Genomic DNA, 25,506 nt, shown 5'->3' on the forward strand with positions numbered 1-25,506 from the left:
GCAAATGTTTCACTCTTTACCAGTTCACATTACCATATCACCATTTTCATGTATATAATATCGCAAATTAAAAACTCTAAAATCCGATCACCTACGTTCAAAACCAGTGTATCACCCTTTAGTAGCAGTGCATAATTTAGTCAAATTACTCCACCTCTCTGAGCTTCACTTTCCTGCCTGTAGGACAGAAATGTAACATAGAGTTGATGCACATTGAAGGTGCAAATGTAAAAAAAACAAAATCAAAAACAAAAACAAAATTAGCTGGGCGTTGGTGGCGCACGCCTTTAATCCCAGCACTCGGGAGGCAGAGCCATGCAGATCTCTGTGAGTTCGAGGCCGGCCTGGGCTACCAAGTGAGCTCCAGGAAAGGCGCAAAACTACAGAGAAACCCTGTCTCGAAAAACCAAAAAAAAAAAAAAAGGTGCAAATGTGCACAAAGTCAAAACATGGGACCCCAATGACAGTCACTTCTCCATCATAACAATCCTGACAGCTCTACCACTTTTAAATAACTACATACACATCAAATAAACACAACACCTATTTATTGCAGTAACAGGCAGAACACCGCATGATCTGCCCCTAACACCACCTATTAAAGAGTAGCTTCCTACACCTAAAAACTGAAGGGCATTAAATTAGAAGAGCTGCCAAACTCTAACACCATCATTTTGAAAAGAAAAATTAAACCAAAAATTTGGACTAGCAAAGCAAAAACTGGGATGCTAGAAAAAGTTATTTTTTAGTCATAACACTGAATAGGGTTAGCACCAACTCAAGAGTGATGAATTAGAATCAGCGCTTAACATAAAGCATGGACACTTGGCAAATTTGGGTACTGTTTTGGTTTTGGTTTTGGTTTTTCTATACAGGGTTTCTCTGTGTAGCTCTAGGTATCCTGGAACTCACTCAGTAGACCAGGCTGGCCTTTAACTCACAGAGATCCACCCTGCCTCTGCCTCCCAAATGCTGGGATTAAAGGAGTGATCTACCACCATCTGGTTTGCTTGGCAGATTTGAAATGTTCAGGATTCAGTTCACCTGAAAAAATATTATAACCTAAAATATGAACTCTGCAGTTTAAATTTGGTTCAATTATTTTGAAATGTGGTAAATGAATGGCAATGCAATGGTTAGATTACAGAAACACCACAGAAATTTTGAGAAACAGCTTGTTTGGTTAATACATACTCCCTTCAGTTAAATAAACTAAGAATTCATCAAGACCTAGTCCTTTTCTCAAGGAAAGGAACAGCAGCTCAGTATATGATTAAGTTAAAAACCACTTATTATTACTGTGTATGTGTGATCTGTGCCTGAGTGTGGGCAAGCACATTACTGCACACATGTGGGAGTCGGATGGCAGCTTTCTCAAGTCAGCCCTCTCCTTCCACAGTGAGACCAAACTCAGGGCATCAGGGTGGAGGGAAAAGTGCTATTTTATAACTAAAAAGTCATTCTTTCAGCAGCACAAATTTATTACTTGTCCATGAAATGCTACATTGTAACACAAATCTTAAAAGGTCTTACAATAAAAAACCCAGAGCCAGATATTGGAGTGAAAGCTGAAAAATCAGAGAAGCAGAACAGCCAACCACTAGCTTACCTCTACAAAATCCTCAAGAGAGCAAGTTCCTGTTTCCTCACACCTTATATACCTTTCTGTGTCCTGTCATATTACTTCCTGGGATTAAAGGTGTGTGCCACCACTGCCTGACCTCTATGTCTAATTTAGTGGCTGGCTCTGTCTTCTGATCCCCAGGTAAGCTTTATTGGGGTACACAATATATCACCACACAGCACACATATAAGAAAGAATGTACTATGAACTGAAATGTAACTGGAGTTCTCCTGACTGAGGACTTCATAGGCTACTGTCTGATGCCTGAATCAAAATGAACACATAGATACCACAGTCATTTGTTTGCACATGTTGTGGCTCTCTGAGAACAAGGTGACAGGACCACACTCAACAGAGGCCTGAGCAGGTTCAGCAGGTAAAGATAAATGTAAACGGTAAAGATAAATGGTTCAGCAGGTAAAGGTGCCTGCTGCCAAGCCTAACAATCGAGTTCAATCCCGGGAACACATGGTGAAAGCGGAGAACCATCTCCTGAAAGTCTCCTCTGACCTCCACTTTTGTGCTGAGGCATGCGCATGCCCATACACATATTAATTTGAGCTCAGAAACACACATACAAATAAACAAACAAACAAATAAATAAAGTGATTTAAGAAACATTAGCAAATGGTTCTGGTTGCTAATAAAAAATATACCCAAAACCATGCAAAGACAGCATATTGACTGAGGACTCTAAAAAAATAAAACATTACTGTAAAGTGTTTTGTTTTACTCTTGTAGAGGTCTCAGTCTGAGTACAAATGTGAAATATTAACTTGGTAACTGAAATTATAAAGATCCAGTTTAATCTAAAAAAGTGCCTGTTTGCATTTTCAAACAGCTCTAGAATGAAAGCAGTTTTGCCTCTCTAATGACATAACCAGAGTAACTTGGAACGTTCAGCAATGCTGGAAAGTTTATGTATAGGGAAACACAATTCAAAACATTTAAAGGTTAAGATTTGTCTGCAATAATGGCATGGATAGATAGTATTGAAATTCTAAATTACTGAAATAAGCAAATATTTAATAATGGCTGACTTAATAGACTACAATGACTAAAAAACTATTTACAACAACAAAAAGATGATAAAGTACAAGCACTTACTCTGTATATAAATCCTCTATCATGGCAACAATAATAACAATGAGAGACACAGCAAATATCTGACATCCAGAACCAATGAGAGAAGAAAATATCAGAGGGTGACTTGACGGTCTAAACACATCTCCATGCACTTGCTTCCATCCATATTCATCTCCTAGGTCTCTGTCCTGCATGTAAGACACACACAAATATGTACAGAGAAAATTAACCCATCCAGGATCAAACTGAAATACAGCAGATAGGTAAGAAATTACAGTTGTCAGCTCCCTCCTTCCACACTTATAGCTTTTTAAGAATTCAAAATACTGAGGACAGACATTTCAGAGTTAAAGTAACGCCTGTCCTAGTAACTCAGAATATTATGTGCACTGTATTAAAATTCATGAAGGTAAAAGTGGGGAGAGAAAAGGTTGGGGAGCAAAAGTAACAATTTGGCAGAGTGAAGGTCTCTCCTAGTTTTGCTCCACTCTCGGGCCCTACCCTGACCCCCCCCCACACACACACACGGTGACTGAGGTTTACCACCATCAATTTGCAAGCAGACAAGAAAAGAGAAGTATATTATACCAGTACTTGCCCTAAAAACACAGAAATGCCCTTTATAGCCCAAGGTAAGCATTAGATATGCATATTTAGTCATCTACAGCTTGAAAAATCCATAATTATGTTCAGCCTGAATAACACTCAATGATCCTTAAATAATTTCTGAAACAAAGTTTCTTAAAGGAAACTATTTAAGAAAAAAAATTTTTTTACCATTATCACAATATACTTAGCATGTTAAAATTTGACATTTTAAACTGCTTTTCAAGCCTATTTAATAAAGTATACCTAAGTATTAGTATTCTATGAGACACACTGTTGTTCTGTAATTTAATAAAAAATTAAGGATAAATCTCTTTTGAACCATTAAACTAAATGTTAATCCTTCCACCCACCCCTTAAATTTAATTCAACACTTAACAATATTAAAAAATATATATACCAAAACTAACCTATATCTCCCTAAAACTAGTTTGTTTCCTAAGTATGATGTGTCCTTATTTGGTGACAAAATTTGGCTGGAGATCACAACTTTATTTATCTCACTTAGGGGAACATTTAAGTTCTATGAAAAAAAAATCTATTTGAATATAGCATGACTCTAGATCTCACAGGGAACATTATTATTACTGTTTTTAAACTCTGCAATGTGGGGGATTAAATCCAACACTAGGCATGCACTTCCCACTGAGCAACACCCCCAGAAAAGTAAGGCTTGTCTCAAACTCCTGGGCTCAAGCAATCCTCTTGCCTCAGTCTCCTGAATATCTGGAACTACAGGTATCTGCTATTGAACTTGGCTTTATACCTTCTTGAAACCTAAGAATCCTGAATTCTGAAAATTCACCTGGCCTTACTAACTTCAGATTAGAAATTGTAATCTATTTTCCAGCATTGAAAATACAACAATTGGCTGGAGACACGGCTCCACAGGTAAAGTCTGACCACCTGAGTTCAACCCCTAGGACCCATGTAAAGGTGAAAGGAGAGAACTGACTCCATCAAGTTGTCCTCTGACCTCAACATACATGTTCTGGCATGCATGCCCACAGACATCATACACAGCGACAATACTAATTTTTTTTTAATCTTTAAAAAATATATTAAAAAGTCTGAAGAAATGGCTCAGCAGTTAAGAGTGCACACTGCTCTTCAAGAGACGCAGGGTCAATGGCCAGTGCCCCCATCATGTGGCTTGCAACCATCTGTAACTCCAGCTCCAAGGGGAATCCAACACCTCTAACCTGTCCAAGCACCTGCAACATGTGCACGCACACACACGCATCTAAAAGAAGTTTAATATATAACAATAATATTAATATATAAATAATATTAAATATAAAATAGAGTGTTTACTCACCATGTCATCCATTTCTTCTTCTTTACTGTATCGAGCATAATCTTTTCTTAAAGTTCTCATTAAAATCATTGAAACTAAACCCACTAAGAAGATCACCATCATGAAGGAATTGAAAATTGAAAACCAGTGAATCTAAAATAACAGAAAATGAAGTGTTACCAGTGTGAAATATCAGTTATAAAATTCATGTTTCATGATGTCAACTGTATGCCTTCAGTTAGTCATGCACTATCACCCTCATACTTGTTCCTTCCCAAGTAGTCGTCCCAGTGGCTACCAGAACAATAAAGTATTCACTCCTTAACCCCTGAATATTCTCAAGGCTCGCCTTTTGACATCATCTGTACATGTCAAAAAATATGTCCAGATTCTAGCCTATAGTTATAAAGTACTACTTTATCACCAAAGACATCTTAGAACGCAGTACATTGGACTTGAATTAAGTCTGTGGTTTTGCACCCTTAACTCTGTTATTTATACGTTAACCTCGCAAATGTCCTTAAGGTACTTCTGAAGTTTCCCTCTTCTTCCAAGTTCCCGACACCATGTTTCCTCTTGTCTTCCACCACCCAGAACTACACAACCTTCCTAGACGTAGCCCCTAGATTTGCCTGCTCCTTGTTTACTGTCCCCGCTACGGTGCTTTCCCTCTCACTCTGCACCCTGACACCCCACATACACCATCACCACCCAACACCCCATCACTGCCTTTGCCCAGCATCAGCAATCTCCCTGTATGATGAGGACAGTTCTAACTAACGTGCTGAGGCTGTGCACCAAGGGGCAGAACAGTCCTGGCTTTGGGACCCTCCCTGAGCTTCGGGGACAGGACAACTCTACGGCTCTAGCTGAAGGGCAGATCGCCAACTGCCTCTGCCTCACACAAGAACCAGCCTTCCAACTTTTCTTCCTTCCTTCCTTCCTTCCTTCCTCCCTCCCTCCCTTCCCTAACTTACCCACTGAGTACCTGCTAGAATTATAAACAAAACAATGAGTGCATATTTTGAAAACTTTGCAAAAAAGATATTTTTCATAGAAGCACAACTGAACATTTGTTAAAAAAAAAAAAGCAGTATGTAATATCAGGCCTTCCTGATGGGTTCATTTGTTTCTATTTCTACTTGTATTGTCTACTTCCTAGAATCATCACAAAGTTTAAACAATAACAGGAAAACAGAGTACAGTGCATAGCACATCACAACTCTATGCTATGACTACTCACATCTTTTACAGCGTCTACTCCATTTTTTGTCCTATCGAAACTAACCAACACTTTTCAAACAAGACATTTCTTCCCTTCTTCACAATGTGATCTACCTCTCAAGACCTGCAATAAACTTCTGATTTTTTTTTTACATTTATTAATTTTGTATGTATGCATATGTGTGTATGGGTCAAAGGACAATTTATGGGAGTTCTCCCATTCCCTGTGGACTCCAGAGATTGAGCTGAAGTCAACAGGCCTGGAGGTAAGAACTTTTACCACTGAGCCAGCTCACTGGCCCCTGCAATGAACTTCTAAACTGATCCAGAAGTTGGGTGTTCTGCTCCCTGTCCTTATCTCTCTGCCAAGTCTAACCTTTGCTGACACTCTACCATTCTAAGTTACTAACTGCTGCTTCGTTTTCATCTGTCCACTGTTCAGCCTTTGCCAACTTTTCCAAAAGCTGTGGTCCTGGCATTCAAGCACGACTCCTAGTCAAGAACTTTTAACCAGCTTTCCAGTCACTACCACCTTCAGTGCTCACCTGCTCAAATCTCCAGCTTTCACAGTACAGACCTTCACTAACTACCATAACTTCCACTTAAATGCCTTTGTGGAATTTCAGGTTGGGACTACCCTTAGAAAATCTATCATCTTCCCTCACATATACCACTCATTTCTTATTCTCTAGCTTCTATTAATAAACTAGTATTTATTTTTGGACCTTCCTTCTCCTTAATCCTTCAAAAGTAATAGTTATTAAACTTAAAAAATATTTATTTTAGTTTAATTGTATATATGTAGCAGTGTATAGGCATATGCACACATGTGTGGGTGCCTGTGGAAGCCAGGAGAGATTCCTGGAGCTGGAGTAACAGGCAGTTGGATATGTGAACTGTCAGACATGGATACTGGGAACTGAACTCAGGTGCTCTGCAAAAGTAGTAAATGTTCTTAATTTCTAAGCCATCTCTCCAGCCCTAATTACGAAACGTCTGTTTTCCTTCAAACTGGTCCCTTCCTCTGCATTCCCGAGGTATCACTGCACAACTCAAGTCCAATTTCCTCTTAGTTGGCCTTTTGCTTCTGTCTGGTCTCTCCTTCTTTCCAATGTATGCTGTACAAAGTTAGTGAGCAAATCTTTCTACAATGTAATGTTCATTATCACTACTGTTCTAAACCCTACAGAGCTCAATTTCCTCAAATCCAACCTCAACAATTTCCCAGGATTCTATCCTTCCTGTAACATGGCCTTCCACATCTTCAATGACCTCTCTTTCCATTACACCCTACAGTCCTATCCCTGCTCAGTGACCAAGGACAGCGTATTCACTTTCCTCCTCTTGTTGTTCATACAATTTCTTCTCACATGTGATTTCCAGTGCTTTGTAAATTCTCTCCAGTCTTCAAATCCTGAGTCAAATGGCGGCCTCTCCTCCACAGAGCCTTTCACCTGCACTCTGCGGTCAGTCACAGACCTCCTGCGCTGAGTACGTGAGTCCCTTAGAACACTCACCACCAGGGGTCCTGGCAGGTGTGCAGTGAGGGCAGATTTCGACATGAGCTAATGGGAAGGGCGGTCCTGGCTCTGCCACTCACACTGGGGTTTCAGGGAGAAGACATGTGTATGCTATGGCTTCCCTCCTCCAACAACTTATTTACTGAGCACCCACTGGAATGATAAATGAAACAACTAATGAACGCACTGTACTTTAAAATGTTTGTCCCCAAAAGGCTATGTAAATTTATCATAAAGGTGTCCCCAAAGATGTTAAAAAGCAGTTTAAAGTGAAATGGCAGATGTCTCCAAAGATGAGATTTGTTTCCACTTCAGAAATTAATAACCCAGAAAGGGTCATGAGAAGGGGAAAAAAATGTATGACTCAAATCTTTAGTCAACCGATCAAGGTTTTAAAGAGGAAACATTTTTATATACACTTAGTACTAAGAAAGGTATGCATTAAATGCTAAAACTTCTCACCTGAATGGAGCTAAAAATTAGTACATAAACTAAAGCAGAGAAAGACAAGTACCATATTTATCTCACTTGTATGTGGTATACACCAGTGCTTTCACGGAAGCTGACTGCAAACTATGGGTACCAAGAGGCTGAAGAGAAGAGGAGGAGGAAAGGCTGGGTCAAAGTCATCAAAAAAGCACAGTTATAGGTGGGAAGAACGCAATGTTCTGTTGTGTTATCACATGTAGGGTGTTTTCTTTTGTAGGTATTGGAGGTATTTATGTGAAATTATGTGAAAGGTTTCTTTTATAGGTATCTTCTTTTGTAGGTAGATAACAATAATGTACAATACATTTTAAAAGTGAATTCTGAATGTTCTTTTAAAAAAATTTTACTTTACTTATCTGGTGGGTGCAAAGATGTCAGACAACTTTTTGCGAGTCAGTTGTCTCCTCCTACCACGTGGGTCCTAGGGACTGAACGCAGGTCATTGGACCTGGCAGCCTTCTACCTGCACTTCTACCTGCTAAGCCCTCTCATTGGCCCCTTAGGTATCCACATGAAGAAATAATAAATATTGGAATTTGAGAGGATGTTTAGTTGGGCTTGAACAGCACATAATGTATAAATATATTGACGCATCAGAGGCTACCTCATAAATACATATAACTTGTATGTATCAGTTTAAAATATAAATTTAAAATTTTAAAGTATTAAAACTTCTAATGAGGTTCTTTGCTATTTTCTAATCTAAAAAATACAATCTAAGGCATAAACTTTAAACCAATATCTATAATAATGCACTGTCAATAATCTGAAACTTCTAACATTCCTTTGGCATTACTCTAAAAACTATACTATGTGGTATACTCTTGAAAATTTAATACTGAGAAATAGTTGTTGAAAATAATAAAGCGGCCGGGCGTTGGTGGCGCACGCCTTTAATCCCAGCACTCGGGAAGCAGAGCCAGGCGGATCTCTGTGAGTTCGAGGCCAGCCTGGGCTACCAAGTGAGCTCCAGGAAAGGCGCAAAGCTACACAGAGAAACCCTGTCTCAAAAAACCAAAAAAAAAAAAAAAAAAGAAAAGAAAAGAAAAGAATAAAGCATCACTAATAAGCCTTTTAGCTATGATTGAGTATAAACTCATCAAGTAAACAGTATCAGAGATTACGGACCCCACTAACTGCTGCGCTGCACTGCCCCCTAGTGTTGCTAATCCTAAACGTTCCTAATCCCTTGTTTATTGCTGAATTTCACAATACAACTGGAGATAACAAGAACATCACCAACAGTGCTGCCTTGAACTAAGATTGAGTTTCTAGACAAACCCTGACCTAGATGCTTCAGGTAACCTACATATGTTGGTGAAGAATGAGGACTATGGGAAGCATTTATTCCCTTTCTTGATATGCCATTTGGAAGGCTTTCTACTAGTAAAACCTGCCCTGTTCTCTCATCCCTCCTTTCCAAGAGATGTCCTTTCTGCTGCTGTTTCTCCACACTGTACGTTTGGGAAGTCTGCCAATCACAGTTCATCAACACCAGGTACGGTCTGTCTAATACTGAGTTTCAGTATTAAGAAGTCCATCTGACCATGAATCACATTCTCCAATATTATCATCGTTTGTAATTAAAGTGCTGTATTTGGCTTCCACATATTATGTTTTCCCTGTATATCTCTTAACTGGTTTAGACTACAGTATCTTACAAGCTAGTTTTATTAGTCCTCTAAAATCCCCTATCATCCTTATGGCTCTAAATTTACATCTGAAATCTCCAGTAGTTATATCTTGAAATCCATAGTCCTTAGCACAGTGACCCACATAGGCAGATGCTCAATGTGAAACTGATTTGCACATATATGCTGTATCTTAAAGTACGAACACCTACCCTATGTTGAAAAAAGGATGGATCAAGATATTTGTCGAATCGATCTTCAAATTTTACATCTGATTTTTTCCATTTTACCTGAAAAAAAAATCCCACTTGAAAACTAAGGCCAATAAATAATTAATAATCTAATGGCAAAACTCATAAAATTCAGAAATACTGACACACTTAGAATTAAAATTACATGGTGAGAAGATACTGACAGTACCAGAGGTTTAATTTTTTTTTACTTGATGTGTTTGGGTATGTGTCTGTGCACTACACATGTGCAGTGCAAGCAAAGGCCTGAAGAGGGTACTGGATCCCCTGGAACTAGAGTTAAGATGTTATGAGATACCATGTAGCTGCTGGGAATTGAACCTAGGTCCTATGGAAGAGCAGTCAGAGCTCTTAACCATTGAGCTATCTCTTCAGTCCCAGTATGAGAAGTTTAAACAAATACAATATTATATCTTTCTTTCTTTTTTCTTTTTTTTTTCCCCAGAGCTGAGGACCGAACCCAGGGCCACTGAGCTAAATCCCCAATCCCACATCTTTCTTTAGAGAGATCATTTCAGCTTTCAAGGACTTAATTACTGTTGACTGACATACTGACTATCTGATAAATGTGTTAGGAATTAACACCAACTCATGTTACAAGTATTTAAACCAATTAAAATGAGAATACATAGATTTCTGTCTTTAAATTGTGGTTTTATGACAACTATTAAATTTCTTTGTACAGTTATATAATAATTACTTACATTAGGTACATATAGACAAAAAGAATTCTCAAAATTGGCTATAAGCAAGGGGATTCTTTTCGATGACCAGGAAAATAACTGGCAAAGAGAAAGTCTCCCTATATTGGACTTCCTCTCTTTTTTCTATCATTTTTAAGCTAACAGAATAGAATTAACTTCATAGTTGCTAAAGGACTTTGAGACGCTCTTACTGTGTGGGAATAAGTTTTCCCATCAAATAAAGCAAGTCATAGCAATCTACACCTACCCAGAGACTTTCATCCTATCTCCATCTGCAACAGCAAATGAAAAGAGAAATAAGATGAGCTCCTGCAACCTAAAAACATCAGGAAGATACAGGGCTGAGTTGTAACCTTCTGCTGTCAATGGTCACTGTGTTAGAGCAATGGTCATTAAGCCAATGCATCCCATATCATAGATCTGAAGCACATACCTTCCTTTAGGAGATTTAATGTAGATATACTGAGGAATTTCATTGCATCTAATTTTCAGCGATATTTTTATTTTCTAAAGTTATAAACACAACCATTTTTTCCTATACATAATTATTTTAAACTTACTGAATATGACATCTGTATTTTAGTATTTGGAACCAATTTGACCTTTCCTTCACTGGTTAGATTAACATCAACAATTCGATTTCCATTAAAGCCTATTTCAAGTTTTTTGTAGGTCCAAAGATAGTAATCTTCCCCATTTTCATCTGCTTCACCAACAATACCTACAAAAGAAAAAATACTTTATACAAGGTAATACCACTTAGTATTCAAAGCACTCAGAAGCTAAGAGTTCATTAAGTTTATTTTATATAAAGAGGCAATACTGTCAACATTCTCATGGTTAGCACAACGCAGAAGTGCAGGCTGGACTTCTTAGCAAATACACACTATGGTCACACTAGTATAAAATAACAAGAAGTTGAACATAAATGGTCACAGATACGGTACTCAGAACTCACTCTCTGTCACCGCTAGCACCTCTGCTGCTACAATTATCACCTTACAGTATACTTGTGCATACACAGGGGGGGGGGGGTGGGGATATATATATATATATATATATATATATATATAAAGGGGAATTCATTTACCTATCTATTTTAAAAACTAGACTTGGAGGTAAAGACACAGCTTCTCTAAAAGGCTTTTCAAAGACAGACTTTTGTTCAAGAAGCACCATATTGGATTTTTTTTTTTTCCTTCACAAAGAGGGAAGAGGAATGCCCAGGTTCAGATATTACAGATTATGCAAACATATTTAAAGATGGCAGATCCTGAAATTCAAATTCTAAAAACATGTTTTGAAGGGGCTGAGAAAAGGCTCAGTTGGCAAAGTCCTGGCTACACCAGCACGAGGGCCAGAGCTCAGTCTCTATGTAAAGCAGCTGGGGTGGTGGAAAGTCCTTATCATCCCAGGGCTGTGGAAGTGAAGACAGGAGAATTAGTTTGGCTCAATGGCTGGCCTAATCAGTGAGTACCAGGCCAAGGTGGAGACCCTGTCTCAAAGAAAAGAAAAAGAGGTGGTCAGCACCTGAGGCACAGCACCCAAAGATGACTTCTGGCCTCCACATGCCCACAATGGATGGACACACACACAATTTATAACAAAGAACAGGTATTACTGTTGCTAAAGAGGCTCCCAGCAATGATTAGGAAAACAAAAACTGAAGATACAGATTTAGAAAAGAATACAATGAGCCAGAGAAATGGCTCAGTAGGGAACGGCACTTGCCACCAAGCCTGGTAACCTGAGTTCAAAGCCCAGGCCCCACATGGTGGAAGAAGAAAACAGACTCCCACTGTGCTCTGACCCCCACACCCACGCTGTGGCACATGTGCACATTCCATTTCCCCAACACTAAAAAAATGAATGTGATAATAAGATCTCTTTATGTAGTCCTGGCTGTCCCAGAATTCATTATGTAGATCAGGCTGGCCTCGAACATGCACAGAGCTGCCTGCCTGTCTCTGGGAGGCATAAACCACAACGCCTGGCATATGTGACCTTGAAAAGTCCATAATAATAGAAGAACTATGAAAGGAATCTGTTTTCACTGCAAATGAAAAACAGTCGTGTTTAATGGGTTCTCCTAAACTATAGGCTCAGAAATCTTCAAGAAGTATTTAGTTTATCTTCCACCACCCTCAGAGCTGATCACAGAAATGTCTGTGTCCTGTAACAGTAACATTTATATGAAATGCTCATTTTACACACCTAAATAGCACAAAATGTCTCTTGAGATTAACTTTTCTTTTTTTAAGACAGGGTCTCACTACGTAATCTTGGGTGGCCTCAGACTTGCTATGTAGACTAGGATGGCCTTGAACTCAGATCCTCCTATCTCTTCCTCCCAAGAAATTAACTCCTATAAATTTCTTTAGCATATTAAATTCTGATATTAAATTGTGCTCAGTCAGTTTTTCTACAAATGAACATATGATAAGCTAACAATTTTAAGAATAAAAGATAATTCTTACACATAGAGCATATGTCTAGAGACAGAAAAAAATGTAACTAAACATGTTGCCTATGGTAACTGCCTATTCCTTGCATTTTAAATAATTTAATTATTTAAGTTATTTTCAGACTAAGCTTAAGTTTGTATTAGTCATATTATGTCTCTTCCCCAATAGTATAGACAAGCAAGAGCTAAACAAGAATTCTTCAGTATTAAATGTTTTGGAAAATGACAAAGGAACTGGTAAAATAAAACATTCAAGAAATTATCATGCCCCTAAAAACATATTACTACAGTGTCCATAAAGAGGTAAATTTCAAAAATTCTATTCAGTCCCTATAATTATACTGAAGAGAAAATAAGTTGTGAAGAAACTAGGGAAGAAGGAAATTTCAGATGTTCCAAGAGCCTTTGAACTCCTTGAATCTGAAAAGTTTCAATGTATAAACTTTTTGAGAGTTTCCTATAAGGTCTGGCAGCACTAAATGCTTCCAGTAGGAGGAAGCCATAAAATCGTCATTAAAGACCATTCCGGAGCAGAGTGGAAACACATTTCCATCATGATCTGGAACGCAGTCACCTTAACACACTGGTTATATGAAGTCTTACATGTAACAGGTACTTACCCCATATTGGTAAGTCATCTATGTACATCTGGTACCAATAGTGATTCTTGATAGCATACACAAATGCATCTCTCTTTTCTTTATCTAAGTCAATTTCACAATAAGTACCTGGCATCACATCATCTGCAAAGTAAAAACTACAAATTAACCTACTGGCTCGCAAAATCGTTACAGGAAATATAGCACAAGAAGAAAAGTCAGCATTTGTTTTGGTTAATGTCGATTCCCAATAGTTCAGAATGGTAGTGAGTAGATGGGAGCTCAGTAAGCTATCCTACCCACTTTTTTTTTTATATCTTTCATTACCTTAAAATGAAAATTTTTGATCATCTTTATTTTCAAAGATTACCTTACACAAAGAAAACCCTCATATAAAGAAAATACAAGAACAAAGTCATTTAAAAATAAATAAAACTGATATAAAAACAAAGAACAAAAAAAAAACTTATGACACATAAGGAAATCTTCATTTACTGTGTGGAAAAGATTAAGGATACGAGTCTAAGCAGAGATAACAGTGGAGTTTAAGGTCACTCAGATACACATTTATTCCAACAGCACAGAAACCCAAGTCATCAGTGGCCACAGAGGCCATGAGGACCCCCAGTGATCCTTCATAATTATTAAAATTATAAGCCTAGCCTCTGTCTAATAGGCATTTCTGCTTATTAATCACTCAAAAATACCCTAAAGGTGAGTCATTTACATCCTTGACTGCTTGCAAAAATAGTAATTTCATAATTGTGTTCAGGGGTCTTTAATTTCTAAGGCTTCAAAAATGTGTTTGTTTAAAAAAATTTACATGTCAATCAAAAGGACTAAACTTTTGATATATTACTTAAGCAATTACAACAATATAAATCAATCTTAAGAATAAAAAAGGATACATTTTCTTATACTATCATACTGGTAATTTAGAATCTGACATGCAACTTTCTCACAGAAACATGAAATTTCTTAAATATTAATTAATGCTTCTAAAAGATTATAGATGAATGATGAATTTAATGGTTACCTGTAACATTATTTCCTTAAGAACCAGTGATATGAATTACAACTTGATATTCCAGAGCATGTCTGAGAATCCAGCTTCCCCTCATAAGAGATTAGCCCAGAAGGAATCCATCCAAAATGACAAAGCACAGCCATGTCCCAAGAAGGTCAGGGAAGACCCCCCACCTACTCTTCCCCTCCAAGGAGAAAAAAAACAATGCTGCCTATGACTTGCACATACAATTCCTTTCTACTTCATCCTTTTTGGGCAACAAGGAATTTAGGATTTTCATAATGGTAATATCTAATGCTGGACAGTTAAGAGTTAGGAAATGAAATTACTCTAAAGAGCTTCCACAGCAAAATCTAGAACTGCCAGCAGGAGGTACCCAAGAGAGAGAGACCTCTACAGAGTACAACAATGTACAAAGGGTAAGGGCAACAACAGCTCAGAAGAGACAGACGGGACCAAAGAAGTTCAGACTTAGAGGGCAACACATTGCTCTAGTGGCTGTGGGAGACTCACAGCTGTCCTGCAAAGCTATTGTATGCTTACTGTTACAAGAAGGTACTGTTTAAATGGTCATTATCAATGTGGTAGTTTTAAGTAAAAAAAATTCTGTAATACACAGTATATATGCACTTACCTGCATAAAGGATTCCCCACAGTCTAACTCCAATTCAACAGTTTCCTAACTGATGTACCATTCCCTTCCCTTTACTCTACCATAATTTAACTTCCCTGAGAACAAGTATTCTCTGGCCTATGGAACTTGGAGCTCACACTAACTCTAGCAGGAAGGCCATTCTAAAATTTTTAGCATCCCAGTTTCTCCTCCACAGAGTAGTCTCTGATTTCTCACCCCCTAAGACTGCCCCTTTTGCTGAAGTTCCTAGTTTTATCACTAATTTATCACGGCACTACAAAAAGGACACTAGTTGGTCATTTTAATGAAATTCCTCTTTCAGACATGAAGGCAAATATAAACATCACTAATAATTCAACATCCTGATTACCCAATCAAAACAGCACTCTTCTTTTTCTCTTGGGGGGGGGCTGCTTTGAAGACAATGTGTACAAAGATGCCAAGTCACTGTCCACATTCTACATAACTGAAAAACTCACCTAAAGATCTCTCAACCTAGCCGGGCAGTGGTGGCGCACGCCTTTAATCCCAGCACTCGGGAGGCAGAACAGGTGGATCTCTGTGAGTTCAAGGCCAGCCTGGACTACCAAGTGAGTTCCAGGAAAGGCGCAAAGCTACACAGAGAAACCCTGTCTCGAAAAACCAAAAAAAAAAAAAAAAAAAAAGATCTCTCAACCTTAAATCACTGGTTGAAAATGACTACAGAGCATACCTCCCTCACCTAAAACACAAACCTACAAATTCTGAAAAAGATGCAACTGAGATTTTAGCAATGTAAAAATCTTGAGGAGATAAAAAAAAAAAGCTATAAATTAGCAAATGTTGATACTTACTTTTCAAATAGATCACCACAATAAGTTTAGATCCCAGAACCTAAGTGCCACTGTGTGCCCAATAAAAGTCCAGAAAATAACACTGCAAATACTGAGTTCTCTACAAATGTACCATGCCACCATCCTTACACTTTCTCTTTTGATGGTATTACTAAAACGGAAAAGTAGACTCTTATCTCAAATTCAATAGCACTTAGCAAAGTTATCATGAAATCACCATATATACACGAAGAGACATGGGTGAAGTATTGAGTTCTGGTTTGAGTACCATAACTCACTAGCTACCTGAACAAAAAGAACAAATGGTTTAACCTCTGTGACCCCCACAGTCCCTCAACTGTGAAACTGAAAGCAACTGTGTTGGCTCCTTTTAAGGCTGGAGCATGAGTGTATTCTCAGGGTTCCTACATACTTTTGCCCTCACACTCTGGCGAACATCATGAAAGTGTTACTTCCCCTGCCACAAACCCCCTGCTAGTGTACATTCACACAAAATTAAGTGCACAATTTCAGAGTGCCCACGGATGGACCCCTGAAGCCAGAGGTCTGGCTAAACTCCCTACATTCATAGCCCAGCAGTCTGGAATGCAATTACATACTCAATAACTGCCAAATAGATTTTTTTAAAAAAAAGATGGAATGGAAATACTGGAATATGCACAGTTAATTTAAAAACTATGTAAGAAGTACAGATTAACTGAGCAACCTGACTGGCAGCATAAACCACACAATTTGTAGATGGATGTTTGGTAATAGGGATCATGAACTGCCACTGGGCTTAGTGGTACAACCCTGTAATCCTAGCTACTTGGAAGCTAATACAGAAGGATTGCAAACTCAAAGTCAGCCAGAGCTACAGAGGAAGCTCAAAGCTAGGCCATCTAACTTAGCAAGGCTGTGTCTCAAAATAAAAAGTTAAAAAGGGGGGAGGGACGTGCTAGAGTTTGCTTTGCTTAACGTTCACAAGGTCCTCTCTTCAGCTCAATCACTATACTTAAAAAAGAAAGAAAGAAAGAAAATGAAAAGAAAAGAAAGGGAGGGAGAAGGGAAAAGAAACTGCCTTAAAATGTTTATTGCCTTTAACGTGTGTGTGTGTGTGTGTGTGTGTGTTTAAAACCTTTGATTTAGTACTTCTAAGAACTTAGGCTTATAAAAGATTTATAGGTGCATTACAATACCTTATCTGACAAATCTTTGTTATTTCTAAAAAGAAAGAAAAAGAGCAAGGGAGGGAGCAGATCATCTTGCGACTAGAGTGGGGAGACTGCATCTCCTAATTACAGAGTAATATGCAGCCACATTTGAAGAATAAGAATAAACTCACAGAATGTTATGAGAAAAAAAAAGGAATACAAAATAATTACATATAACTTACTGAGTAAGAAATACGCAATACTGACATATTAAATAAGTGCTATATAAGGGATGAGCTTTAAAAAATAATACAGGCAACAGGAATCCAATTGTCACTTTCCGTGACAGGATCTCACCATGGACCCCAGGCTGACTGGGAATTCTCAATCCTTCCATCTCAGTCTCATGAGTGTTACAATTACAGGCGCTTACAAACACACCCCATTTAATTTTATATATTTTTAAACAATTTAGATGAATAGAGATTCTATTTTTATATTCTTCTGTATATTCTAAATGTTATGTACTGAAACTGTATTACAATTAGCACAAGGCAGTAAAGAATTAAAGAACTGACAAATTTCAGATTCTAATTGTTTGGTCTGGTTTAAACACTGATGGATTGAAACCAACAGGAAGAAAAATCTAGCAGCATGCTCTCGTACCTCCAGATATCAAGGCACGTTTAAGCACAGGTGGTTTTCTTCTACTGCCTAAAATCCCTCAAATGTCCGTAATAAAAGGATGTGAGTCCACCAGGATACAAAGCAGAAAGCAGTGATAGTATTTTTCTATTGCTGTGACAAAACACCATGTCCAAGGCAACAGGAAGGAAGGGTTTGTTGGGCTTACAGTTCAGAGATCAAGGGTCCATCACAGCAGGGTAAACATGGCAGCAGCAAGCATGGCAGCTGGAGCAGAAGCTGAGGGCTCACATATCCAACCACAAGCACCAAGAAGAGAGAGCAAACTGAAATGGCTTTAAAGCCTCAAAGCCCAGCCCCAGTGACATACTTTCTCCAGTAAGGCCATACATACCTCCTAAACTGGCCCAAACAGCACCACCAACAATATCTGATCTGTGGGGATTTTCTCATCCAAACCATCACAAATGAAAAGAAGAGCTTAATACATTTTTGGAAAAGGAAAAACAGAGAATGTGACCAGTGACATAACACAGGGGAAAACGGAACAAGAGAGCTGCCCGAGAGAGAGAGAGAGAGAGAGAGAGAGAGAGAGAGAGAGAGAGAGAGAGAGAGAGAGAGAGAGAGAGACTAACATCACAGAATGCATAAGATACTGTAGACCTTGAAATATAAATAGCAGATGTAAGGGCTGAACATATAGAGCAATTACATGCAAATATTTTTTACGGAATGGACATGATGGTAGCTTACACCTTTGATCCCAGGACTTAGAAGGCAAGAGACAGAAAGACCACAAGTTTGAGGCTAACCTGGGGTACTTAACAAGATCTTGTCTAAAAAATACAAACAAAAAAACAAACCCAAGAACTGAGGATGTCACTCAAATAAGAAGATGAATAAGTAGAAAATGATGACAACGACAAGGAGTTCAAAAGGCTATGAGGCTGGATGCTCATGTTCTTTCCCTAGCCACCACACAGCTAGATGAATACCCTCAACTTGTCCCCTGCGCAAGAAACAGAGACAGACCTTCCTCTTGAGAATTCCTAGGGCTCCAGAAGTAGTAGCAGTAGAAACAGCAGAAGGGGCAGAAAAAAGGGTGAGGGATTGCCTTCAGTAAAAATCTTCCAGCTGAAGGAGTAGACCTGTTACTCCAAGTTCTTTCCCCATCCTTTGGCAGTCAGGGCTATTCCACCCAAGCAGATATCAAACTGGAAATGTTGCCTTTGGGAATGTGAGCAGCCAGGATGGAGAATCCCTTAGCTTTAGTTTATAAGGATTTAAACAGCACTGACATTTCTCCATAGCTGCAGAATTCTAAATTTACCAAACCACTCAAGGTAAAAAGAAATACAAAATGCCATCTATATATTAGGTTAGAGTATTCAAAGAAGAAATAATTTAAAAAAAAAAAAAAATAATATAGTAGGTGGAAAGGAAGAATCCCTAAAAGTCATTATTTTTCAACTATTAATGCCATTTATTATACCATAGGATTCTCAAATAACAGAGAAAGGTGCTGAGCAGTGACCTCCTCTGGTTAAGAATACTATCCCAGGTAGGCATGATGGCTCACACCTGTACTCTCAGCATCTGGGAGACTGAGGCAGAGGATCATAAGTTCAAAGCCAACATCAGCAAAGACCAGCAAGGGATATACAATAAGCTCTAGGCTTAGGCTAACCTGGCCCACATAGTAATACCTTTATACACACATACACAGAGAGAGAGAGAGAGAGAGAGAGAGAGAGAGAGAGAGACAGAGAGACAGAGAGACAGAGAGACAGAGAGACAGAGAGAGAGACAGACAGACAGAGACAGAGAGAGAGAACAAACAAAACAAATATAAGAATTACGATTTCAGATCATTTAATAATCAAAAAGAACCAATTGTCATACAAGTAAACATTGTCCAGGTGCTAGACAATTTATTAAGAGCTTACTCAGTCTTAGCAGCTAGGGTGTGCAAGAATGCACTAGCCTAATGGAACCAGTACAGTAGTTTGGGAACATATAAAATTCTACGATCAGTAAACTAATAATCAGAACTGCTAATATATAAACAAGTAGAATTCAGATCCATACTATATATATTAGTAGGCACAGCACTCACCATTCTCAAACATAAACTATATACCAGGTACTTTTAAAAGTACATTATCTCACTTAAACCTAAAACTGATTCTATCAGGTATATTATTCCCCATGCTTCCCAGACAAGAACTACAAAAGATCAAAGACATTGGATTATCTGCCTACAACCACACAAGCAGGTATACGCAGAGCTGAGCTGTGCCATGTCTGATTCTAAAACACAAGTTCTTTCTACTCCATAACAGCAGTGCTTTTAGAGATGGTACCCATAATCAGAAGCAATGAAATCAAGCCTGGCTCAATGATCCTAATATAGACCTATGCTTATATTTAATGCACTTTCTCTAAATGGTCTCAATTAGCATTTTTGTCTAGCACTAGCATATAAAAAAAGAAAAGAAAGAAAGAAAGCTGTGCATAAAGTCTGAAGTGAGAGGCATCTTAAAACGGTCTGTCTTCAGACCAAGACTATGGTTAGTTCCTTAGCATAATCTCTCTAGTGACCTTCAATGCTTCAAAATGGTACCAATCCAATTAGCCTGATAGAATCTGCTAGGTTAAAAAAAAACAAAAAACAAAAAACAAAACAAAAAAAAAAAAAAAAAAAAAAAAACCACAACTGTTTCTGTACCCATGTATATGTATATGTGTATGTGTGTTTATATGCATGTGTGTGCAGTGTATGTGTATTGTTTTCAAAATTTTACTTCATATGAATATACCTTCAGAAGAATCATTAAAAGTCAAATGCTTGATATGAAAGACTAAGAACAAATAGTAGCTGGTACATGTATGCAATCCCAGCACTCAGGAGGTGCAGACAAGAGAGTAAGAAGCTCAAGGCCTGCCTCAGCTACATAGCAAATTTGAGGCCAGCCTGAGTTTCATAAGTCCCTAATCTTAACACACCTCAAAATAATAAACAAACAAACAAACAGACAAATAAATGGCTCATATTGAGACAGTTCTAGTCTGGCTTCTACAACATTATCAGTATGTGTGATATGCCATGAACAAATTGCCCATATCTGGGTCTCCAAAAGTGCATTTTACCTTTCAAAATGTATAAAAATATGAGTAACAATCAGGAACACTTCCAAAGCATTATCATCTCTATCCATGAACCAAAGAAACAAAAGCCTACAGTAGTGAAAACAGAAATCAATTCCCACTGGCTACTTCATCTGGACTACTAACCAAGTTAGCAGCTGTTTGGCAGTATTCAGCTAAGGCACAGAGCTAGCTGGCTAGGCCCCAAGAACTGCTACCTTTCAGGGGAATAACAACTGGTAGTTAGTTCTTTCATCCCTCAAGTGTTTAGCTTAATCTGAAAAGAAAACAAACCCATGAAAACAGCCTCTAACTATTTATCTCCATCTCAGACTCAAGGAAGTAGAAAAAGAAAGGAAGATTAAAGCATGCTGAAGAAATATTTCTTCAGATAAGTAAAGCATAAGGGCTTCAAATCTGATGAAATCACTGCACCAAAGCAGGATTTGTGGGTTTACTCTCTCTCACTGGCTCCTCTCTATTAAATGAGACATGTCTCCTGAATATGGAAAAGGAGACACTAGGTAGATAAATATAGTATTGAGATTCTCAAAGATCACATGTTCTAGTTTAGTTCCTTCATGTTTGTGATTAAATATTTCAATTATCTTATTAAATTAAAACATATGCCTCAGGGTATGTTTCTAACACTCATAAAATTATAGGCCACATCACTGTGGTTTAAATTTACAATTCAATTTTATAATTAAGTCCCAAGGGACATTATGGGGGAGGTATAAAATGTGCACCCATTTTCAAAACAGTAACAAAAAAATCTGATAACATAATTTAACAAATCAAAGTAACATTTCCTTCATATCTTATTTCATAGCCTACTCCCAATCTCTAAAAATATCAGAAGGCAGTTCCTATTCATATTATACACCCATGGACTCATTGAAGTCAAAACTGGAGCAAATAATTTTACTAGTTGATACAGCAAAAGAAATGAAGCTAAAAACAAAGCTCCCGAGAACAATGCCCATGTTCTATTAAAAATCAAGACCCTTGCCGGGCGGTGGTGGCTCACGCCTTTAATCCCAGCACTCGGGAGGCAGAGCCAGGCGGATCTCTGTGAGTTCGAGGCCAGCCTGGGCTACCAAGTGAGTTCCAGGAAAGGCGCAAAGCTACACAGAGAAACCCTGTCTCGAAAAAAAAAAAAAAAAAAAAAAAAAAATCAAGACCCTTGATTAAAGATTCTGCAGAACTCCAACTTCCTAGAGATGCTTTAGCCATAGTACTGCCTATGCCTGTGCAGGGAACCAGTGCCTGTGCAGGGAACCAGTGCCTGTGCAGGGAACCAGTGCCTGGGCAGGGAACCAGTGCCTGGGCACGAATACTCTAACAAATTTCACAGAAGAACACACTAAGATTAAACACACCGTCTCACAGATGGCTCCAATAGGCTTCCCCTTAAGTTTAACAGTGTCTGACCTAACTCTTAAATATTCTATAGATGCTAAGAGGATGAATTACACTCTGAGTATATTGTACAAGCTAAATCTGTGGTTTTACACAAACTTCTCAGGAACCGCGTATCCCTTTAGAGACCCACACCTCCAAAAATTACTTTACTATGAATTTTATGAGGCCTTCCCTGGCCATATATGTATCTTCTAATAACTGAAGATTTACCAGAAAAATACTTTTTAGAAAGACCTATGTTAGAGAAACATTCTGTTAACAATTTACTTGGCTAGGCCAGGCGTTGGTGGCGCACGCCTTTAATCCCAGCACTCGGGAGGCCGAGTCAGGCGGATCTCTGTGAGTTCGAGGCCAGCCTGGGCTACCAAGGGAGTCCCAGGAAAGGCGCAAAGCTACACAGAGAAACCCTGTCTCGAAAAAAAAAAACAATTTACTTGGCTAAACATCCTATAATGTACAACCCCATACAATGAAATTACCTGGCTCCAATGTCAGCAAGGACTATTAATGTTGACCTACCTTTAAATTTAATATCCAGGCCACTAAATTCTAATTCAACTCCTTGAAGTGCTTCTCCCAAAGTTTCATGGTAATGACTGATACTTTTTTTTGACCCTACACAGAATGGAAGTGAAAAGTATTTATATGTTTCTTGGCGATTGTGGTAGGGTCCAACAGTATTCATCCATAAAACAACTTCTTCTTTATCTTGATACTGTAACAAGAAAAACAAGACATGTGCTTTTAAAATATCTAATTCAATTAATATATTGTCTACATTCATGCTAAAAAGGTAAAACAGTAGAAACTTAATCTGAGTACCAATGCCCACACTTTCAAAATCAAGCTTCGTGACTCTTAAAATTTTGTCCTGACTGTGGTCTCAGGATCCATTTTCTCCCAACTTTGTTTTACAAAAGACAATATTTTTAAAAAGTCCAATGGCTCATAAGAGTAGGTAATAGTAAGGCCCAAACCAACAAAATTTGACAGGGAAACCTGCACAAGGAAGGAGGAAACAAAATCAACAGCTTATCTAGACCCTCATGTTAATCATTAGATTCCCTCCCCCCACAAACTAACGTCAGTACAAATAAATACAACTTTCCTTCTCTCAGTCTTTCTCACAGATACTGGTCAAAGTACTACTAGACCAGAGACAAATAACTAAAAAGAGAAAAGCAACACTGTGAAACCAACATGGGAACATTCAAAGCCAATCCCACCTGTCAAGAAAAACTCGCGGTACATGTGTATTTCTTTGAATAATTATACCTCTATCAGTGAATATTACATGTCGCCGCACATAGGCCCAGGACAGCCACCTTCAACTTTTTATGGCCCAGCAGTAAGATCTGCCAAAGATTTCTTAAAATCTCTATGAATTTAAAATGTATAGCAATATTAACTAGACACTGTCAGATTTCTTTTTTAAAATATTTATTTTTAAATTTTGTGTGTGTGTGTGTGTGTGTGTGTGTGTGTGTGTGTGTGTGTGTGTAGGTAGGTACAAGGAGTTGTGAACTGCCCTATACGGGTGCTAGGAACCGAACTCTGGTCATCTACAAGATCAGTAAGTGCTCAGATATTTAAAGTTAACTAACAGTATTAACAGTTGATCCAATGGAATAGTATTTATAAAGTGCCTAGCATGTGCCAACAATTGTGTTAGTCACTGAGGATCCTGTTTTCAACAGAATGTGTTCCCCACCCTATTGATTTCTTAAAGGGAAAAAAATCATCTAACAGGAAGCTATCCAACTAGCAACTACAGGAATTTCTATTTCCAGTTCTCCCACAGAAAATTGATCAATAAACACTTTCAACAAAAACCTATCTTTTTTTTTTTGTTTGTTTGTTTTTTGTTTTTTGAGACATGGTTTCTCTGTGTATCCCTGACTGTCCTGGAACTAGCTCTGTAGACCAAGCTGGCCTCGAACGCAGAGATCTGCCTGGCTCTGCCTCCCAAGTGCTGGGATTAAAGGCGTGCGCCACCACCGCCCAAAATCTATCATGTTTACAATCAAATTCACCCTACTCTAATCTACCAGTTTCAACTCTGTTTTCCTAATGATACTACAATTCTCTAGACATGAAGATTTGTCTTCTAAAGAACCTCAAACCACTAGCTTATCTACTCTTACCCCCCAAATCGGCTTCTTCCTTTTCTGCTCATAACACGACCACCCTAAAACATACTAAATGCCTGATTTTCATACAAGACATCATTCAGGTCACCAAAGAAACAAAAACTATCTTACTGTTCATATACACAAGCAGCATATAGCAAGCCCTAAGTTAGATATTAAGACATAAGAACAATAAAAAGATCCTTCTTGCCTGGCAGAGTGGCATATGCCAGGCATGGTGACACATTAATCCCAGTATTTGGGAGGCAGAGACAGGAAGTTCTGAGTTCAAGGCCAGCCTAGTCTATGCAGTGCATTCCAGACCAGCCAGAGTTACATAGTCAGATCATGTCTCAAAAATAAAGATTACTTTTCTTTCCTTCAAGTTCCCAATCCACACAGAACCATACAAGTAAATGATTAACAATGGCGGAAAGGTTATGATTACAGAGAGCTATTGTAGCAACAATAAAGGAACAATTAATTCCACTTTAGCAAGAGAAAAGTCAGAGTGAATAGTAATACAGAAAACCATACGCTGCTTCAAGTAAGTTCAGAGGACTACTACAGCTAATCTCCACTTGTGAAGTAAAGAATCAAGGGTCTGAGTGCAAATGTCTCCACGGACCTCCATCGATAACCATTGCTTTTATTCGGGGGCATGATCGACAAGTCTGTATGTAGGTCATTGTTCTCCCATAATGCACAACCACAGAGCACTAATCAAAGTACTTCTTTCTACTTACACATCCTCAGAATTCTCCAAACTGAGATCTACAACAACCACTTCTCTCTGATCAGAGTTCCAAGAATTAAAACCTACTTACTAAGTCGAAATGTTACAATGTACGAAAGTATTTAATACCACTGGTGAACACTGAAATGGTGACATGTTAAGGTCACTGGAGACTTAGTCTCAAGTATGCACTGACTATAACAGTACACATCAGAAAGAAAAGAAAGGAGAGGGAGCAACACTTGAGAATGGAATATCATATACAAGTGCCCATTAATGAGAACCTGGCCATGAATTCTGTC

The 25,506-nt window shown here is 38.3% G+C and overlaps 1 protein-coding gene across 1 annotated transcript in view; it reads right to left on the reverse strand.

Annotated features, from left to right (window-relative positions):
- The window catches only part of Tm9sf3 (transmembrane 9 superfamily member 3), a 56,395-nt gene that overhangs the window by 23,086 nt on the left and 7,803 nt on the right, over positions 1 to 25,506 (reverse strand). Inside the window, exons 2-7 of the mRNA XM_028889421.2 lie at positions 22,859 to 23,054; positions 13,517 to 13,639; positions 10,993 to 11,153; positions 9,690 to 9,767; positions 4,635 to 4,766; positions 2,732 to 2,898 (exon numbers count right to left, since the gene is read on the reverse strand). Coding sequence (XP_028745254.1) covers positions 2,732 to 2,898; positions 4,635 to 4,766; positions 9,690 to 9,767; positions 10,993 to 11,153; positions 13,517 to 13,639; positions 22,859 to 23,054 — 857 coding nt within the window. The remainder of the gene's footprint in view (positions 1 to 2,731; positions 2,899 to 4,634; positions 4,767 to 9,689; positions 9,768 to 10,992; positions 11,154 to 13,516; positions 13,640 to 22,858; positions 23,055 to 25,506) is intronic.

This window comes from Peromyscus leucopus, chromosome 1 (genome assembly GCF_004664715.2).
Source record: "Peromyscus leucopus breed LL Stock chromosome 1, UCI_PerLeu_2.1, whole genome shotgun sequence".
In the NCBI taxonomy this organism is placed as follows: domain Eukaryota; kingdom Metazoa; phylum Chordata; class Mammalia; order Rodentia; family Cricetidae; genus Peromyscus; species Peromyscus leucopus.